Raw genomic sequence first — 6,038 nt, 5'->3', positions numbered from 1 at the left:
TATCTTTTCCTTTTTTTCCATTTTTCCTTCTCCTTTATTCAAAGATGTTGAAAATACAATCCAAAAACCTGATGAAAATATATGGTTTTTACATATGTATACCCCAAGTGAAACACTGACAAGTGTTGTTTACAGTATGTGTGCTTTTTGTGCTAGACCTCTGAATCAGTCAATTATATTTTCTTCTGCAAGATTAAAAGAGGGAAAACACAAATAATTATGACAAATAACTAAACTCTTGACAGTATCTTTAAAGTGCGGATAAAATCTAGCGATTCCATATTTATTCAACCACTAAAATCCCTCACTGCATATTTTTTTTGACCCAAGTCTGCGTGCCTAAAAATACTGAACTCCACTTGTGAAGTCCTTTCATTTCTCTCAACCACACCTTATTTGTTTCTTTTATATATTTTCTTGGCAAAATTAAGAAACACAGCATGAGGCAGATTCTTGGCATGAAGCTGAATGAGTTTTTGAAGGCGGCGATAGCTCTCCTCCTCATGTTGATGATATCGGATAGGCATTTCCAGAGTATCATACAAAGCCTTGACCCGTTCGACACTTTCAGCATCACTACGTCCGTAACACGCCTGAAAGAAAAAGGGAAACCTGTTAACTCTACCACATATGTCTGTTGATTTACGGAATCATTTTCTTACCTCAAGTTCTGCCCTCTGTTCAGGTGTCATGATGCCCAGTGCAGTCACCACCAGCCAGCTGCATTTGTTGTCCTGGATATCCGTGCCAATCTTTCCAGTCACAGCGGGGTCACCATAACAATCCAGGTAGTCATCCTGTCAATGACAAACATGTTCTGAATGTTTTGGTATATTACAACTAGAGAAGATCTGATAGCTTTTGAGGCCTCAAAAGTGCTACTTTATTATACTAATACCTGAATCTGAAAGAACTCTCCCATCTCAAGTAAAATTGTTTTAGCATTGTTGTGTTCAGTCTCATTTTCAATCCCTGCCTGTAATCAATAATAAAAAAAGATTACAAAAAAATATTCTTTACATTTCATAATATAAAAAAATGACATAACTGTATGCAAAACTCACCATGTACATGGCTGCAGCTACAGGTAGATAAAAGGAGTAGAATGCGGTCTTGTATTTCACAATGGCTTTGTACCTGTGACAAATACATTGTGAATCAGTCAAGGATAGTGATTTGGCAAATAATATTTAGTTTTGTCAGGTTTCATGCCATTTAAGTTGTCTGACCCTTATAGACACCCTCTCACCTCTCCATTGTGAAGCGATCAAGGTCAATTTTGTGTGGAGGTGCCGTCATCAGATCTAAAGTCTGACCTAGCTCTGTCTGGAAAGAGGTCTTAAAGAAAAAAAAAAGTATAGGTTTAAGACAGTCCACATATGTCAGTATGTATTAAACAATGTGCAGCTAAACACGTGATAGAAACAGCATAACAGTCTTGTGTACAAACTGCCAGTGAGCAGTAATAAAATGTGTGCATATTGCTGTGACAGAGTAATGAAGCTTTTGGCTTTTGGATGCATTACCTCTGTAAAAAGCTCAAGCAGATGGACATAGTAGCGCTGTCCTCTGCAATGTCTGCGAAGCAGGCGGTAGATCGCCCCCTCCAGGAGAAAAGCATCATTAATGGCATCCAGACCAATACCTTCCTGTCAAATATATATATATATATATAAAAAACCATAGATTAGCACAGATATTAAATAGTCCACACAGCTGATATACACTAGTATAATACAGCACACACACACACACACACACACACACACACACTACCAGTCAAAGGTTTTTGAACAGTAAGATTTTTAATGTTTTTTAAAGATGTCTCTTCTGCTCACAAAGCCTGCATTTATTTGATCCAAAGTACACCAAAAACAGTAACATTAAACTGTTTTCAATTTTAATATATATTTTAAAATGTTATTTATTCTTGTGATTTCAAAACTAAATTTTTGGCATCCTTACTCCAGTCACATGATCCTTTAGAAATCATTCTAAATGATAGAAAATCATTGTATTTTCATAATCTACAATGGAATGAATGGAAAACCAGTTTCTGCAGTTCTTCTTCAATGGATAAAACTAAATTGACTGGAACGTAATATAAATTTTCACTCCTTGAAATGTGATTTCATCAAAATAAGCATTAAAACAATCAGTTAGTTACCTTCTTATACCAACAGGGTTGACCCCTTCTTGTCAGGGATGCATCCATAATGTCATCAGCCACCAAGAAAAATGCCTGAAGCTAGAAAGAAAACAAACAAAAAGTTTTGCACAATTTTCTCCTTTTTCATTTGGATTACAATTGACCTTATGACAGATAAATGACTGACTGCCCAAATAGCCAATCCAATCGCTGCACTGAGAAGTCTTTCTGCCATCTTGTCCATCAAGCTTTAAAGTCTTGATACTAATTATCCAGAGTGGCTAGTTAATAGAGTTTTGTTCATTACTTTCCTGAAATCAGCCACTATCTTTAAATTATACTTACGTGATTCTGCATTATTTTCTCCATTAAATAAAAAGACTGTATGACTGTGTGTGAGTTTGAGTTTTAATAATCACTAAATGTAATTTAGATGATTACCTGAAATTTTATGTGGCAGTATGGTTTCATTGTCAGAATAATTGAGCAGTATGTTTGGTTTGTTTCCACTGTGAATCTTTATCTATGGTTAAATACAAATGTACAGTTGAGGTCAAAAGTTTACATACACCTTGCAGAATTTACAAAATGTTAATTATTTTTAAAAAATAAGAGGGATCATACAAACTGCATGTTATTTTTTATTTGGCACAGACCTGAATAAGATACTGATGCTTCAGAAGGAAACATGATGCATTAAGAGCATTTGGAAATTGGGGAATTTGGAGATGGGGTAAATTTAACTTATTTTGTCTTCTGGGAAACATGTAAGTATCATCTGTAGCTTCTAAAGGGCAGTACTATATGAAAGAAATATGGTATTTAGGCAAAATAAGAAAAATGTACACATCCTCATTCCATTCAAAAGTTTTTACCCGAAGGATTTCTTTGAATAAAAAGTGGGCAGTTTAACTGTTCAGTACAAACAAGGGTTCATAAACAACTATCACTAAAAAAAAAAAAAAAAAAAAAAAAAAACAGGTCACACTTTATATTAGGTGGCCTTAACTATTATGTACTTACATCAAAAAATAAGTACAGTGTACTTAATGTGGTCATATTGCATTGCAAAACACTTTTGCTTCTATTAAGGTGGGATATGGGTAAGGTTAGGGGCAGGTTTGGTGGTATGGGTAGGTTTAAGGGTGAGTTAGGGGTGTAAGGGATGGGTGAACAGTGGTAATTACGGAAATTAATTACAAATGTAATTACATATAGGTTTTTACAAAAAGATAAGTACAGTGTAAAAACATGTATGTACACAATAAGTACACTGTACCAAATGATTAATTTAAATGTAAGTACATAGTAGTTAAGGCCACCTAATGTAAAGTGGGACCAAAAAACAGCTGTGGATCATTCAGGTAACAATTCAGTAATAACAATCAAGCATAGGTCATTTTGATAAATCCTAAAAACTATTATTTTGTCTTGTGGACTGCATGTAAATATCTTTTATGTGGAACATCTTATTCAGGTCAGTACTAAATAAAAAATAACATGCATTTTGTATGATCCCTCTTTTTTTGGTAAAATAATTAACATTTTGCAAATTCTGCAAGGTGCAAGTAAACTTTTGATCTCAGCTGTATACTAAATGCAAATTGGCTTCATCCAAGACACTTGTGCATCTGTTGACTTTATCTTAAACATTGATTATTTTATAATTATATAATTTTATTTCTCATTTTTGCGCTATGATAAACTGCATTTGAAGAAAATTATTCCAAAATCATCTTGTACACCAGTGAGGGAGCCGACTAAGGACTAAGGTTGTAAGGTATATTAAAAGTATCAATTTCACACACCAGTTCAATGCACCATCCAACCAAAAGGGCTCTGTGAACTTCATCAGGTGGCAGTTCAGAAGAAGAGACCAGCTCCCGTAGAGATCCAATCACAGACAAACCTCGGTTTCTCTTGCCTCCAGGAGCATTATACCGAAGCACCTAAAGAAAAATTATACTTATTTCAAAATACAAAAGAAAAGCCAAACTGACAAATAATCAAATGAATACAATAAAGCATTGTTTCAAAATGATTTCAGATCTGTTCTAAAGTTTTAAACTTTAAATGCATTGTGTGCCATCTTCACTATATCTCTTCATGTAGATCTCATCACTAAAAGCAGGTTGGGAGAGGTTTACTCTACCTCTCTGAGTCTGTTGAGGGCATCAGTGAGAACTGGATCAGTGAAGTCCTGCTCTGTAAGTTCGGACACCAACTTTTCAAACTCCAAATCAAAGAGCTGAGCATCTGAAAACATCTTGCCTTTCTGCTGGACACCGTTACTGCACCTGCTGTCACCCTGAAGTGACAAAGCACACAAATATAGTGTGATGATAAAGACATAAATCACAAACAGGCAAACATTAGACATACTGCACCACTTGGAAAATATTTTCTATATAAAATAATATTATGTCCTAAATTTGAAATACACACTATACATACAGTACATAAAAATCTGCAGCTTAACATAGCAGCATTGGGTTTAATCTATAGTACAAGCCTTTTACAAGGAAGCTAAATTCGTGATACGTTAATAATCTTTTTTTTAGTAAGTAACAGGAGGAATATTACTTAGCACAATCACACATAAGTAGCCTAATGTAAACAGGGTAACGTTAAACATGATCGCATACACTTTGCTAGCTTCGCTAAGAGAGCAGCATTAACATTATTTACATAGTATTTGAGACTAACCGGATCATAATACACTTTTATTAAGTGATAGGTTAACTTTGACTTACCATTACGAATCTGTCCTTGCTCAGACTACTGTCACACACATTTCTGTGTGCTTTTATTTCACCTGCAGTATGAAAAGTCAAGACGGCCCATAAGATCGAAGGCGTACCACATATTGTAGTTTTTTTGTACATTTGTTTCAGTCTGACGGCTTCATTTTAAACTTCAAGTACCGAAATGCTTTGCGCATGATCTGTTGGGGCGTGTACGCAAAAGCTCATATGACATGACGAACGTCCATTGGCTGCAGTAATCGAACGAGGATGGGCTCTAGAGAAACCAGCCAATGAGAAGAGACTATCCACGACGCAAAGGGTGGAGTGAATGCAAGGGAACCTATCAAAATTTGGAAAACGCTCGTAGCATGGTGTACATGTACGATAGATTAAAATGGTCCTTGAAATGGTCTATAAAGTTATTTCTTTGCTATTGGTGCTATTGGACCCTCACATGTTAGTTACTGTGCATGGTTGTAGTAGCTGTAACATAGTTTCTAAACTAGATTGGACTGTTTTGTAGGAAGGACTGGTTTGCATGTTTAAATGAATATTATTTGAATCATTTTTTCTTATGAGTTGCATGTCTACAATTAGTTCAGAAATCATACTTTTGTATAATGTACTTTGCAGAGCTATATATTTTCTGACTTGCTTCAGAATACATTTGTATGCAAGTTCTTGATCTTTGTCACTACCTGTCCTAGATTGCATGTGTACTGTACACTTACATTAAAGTTAACTGTAAGAATGTTAGTCAACCCTTAACTGAACTGGGGCCAGTTGCATAAATGTAGCCTCTATATTAAGACAGACAACTATAGCTATAGATTAATCAATTTTATAATTTGGATTCAACTTTTGAATGCATTTTTATGTACATGAATTTATGTACCCGAATAAATAAATAAAATAAAAACTCTGACTAGTCTTAAAGTAAAAAAAAATAAATAAATAAAAATTGTATGACTAACTTGTAAGTGTCACAGGTTCAAACCAGGAACCACAACCTCTTCAAACAACATTAAGACAGGACAAAGAAACAGAGGAAAGGCGGGGCTATAAATACTCAAACGAGGAACTAATGAGGAGAACAAACAAGAACCAGGTATAAGGATTAATCAAAACTTAACAAGGAAAGG

At 34.9% G+C, this 6,038-nt stretch overlaps 1 protein-coding gene across 1 annotated transcript; it reads right to left on the bottom strand.

The window, feature by feature from the left end:
* fdps (farnesyl diphosphate synthase (farnesyl pyrophosphate synthetase, dimethylallyltranstransferase, geranyltranstransferase)) lies at nt 1-5,018 on the bottom strand. The gene is made up of 10 exons (XM_073847529.1): nt 4,903-5,018; nt 4,302-4,457; nt 3,958-4,098; nt 2,168-2,248; nt 1,527-1,649; nt 1,250-1,338; nt 1,065-1,137; nt 899-976; nt 663-797; nt 1-593 (listed from the first exon to the last, which is right to left on the bottom strand). The coding sequence occupies exons 1-10, from the start codon at nt 4,903-4,905 to the stop codon at nt 393-395; spliced, it is 1,080 nt and encodes a 359-aa protein (XP_073703630.1). The 5' UTR covers nt 4,906-5,018; the 3' UTR covers nt 1-392.
* Between the last annotated feature and the right edge of the window lie 1,020 nt (nt 5,019-6,038).

The sequence above is a fragment of the Garra rufa genome, chromosome 9 (assembly GCF_049309525.1).
Source record: "Garra rufa chromosome 9, GarRuf1.0, whole genome shotgun sequence".
NCBI lineage: Eukaryota > Metazoa > Chordata > Actinopteri > Cypriniformes > Cyprinidae > Garra > Garra rufa.
This window is presented reverse-complemented; position numbering and strand designations above follow the sequence as displayed.

What these genes read in the sequence shown, in the direction of transcription:
- fdps (XM_073847529.1), bottom strand. An exon ending in TTGGATGGTGCATTGAACTG is followed by an intron (nt 2,249 to 3,957) that starts GTGTGTGAAATT and finishes TTTTCTTTCTAG; the next exon opens with CTTCAGGCATTTTTCTTGGT. An exon ending in TAGCTGCAGCCATGTACATG is followed by an intron (nt 977 to 1,064) that starts GTGAGTTTTGCA and finishes TATTGATTACAG; the next exon opens with GCAGGGATTGAAAATGAGAC.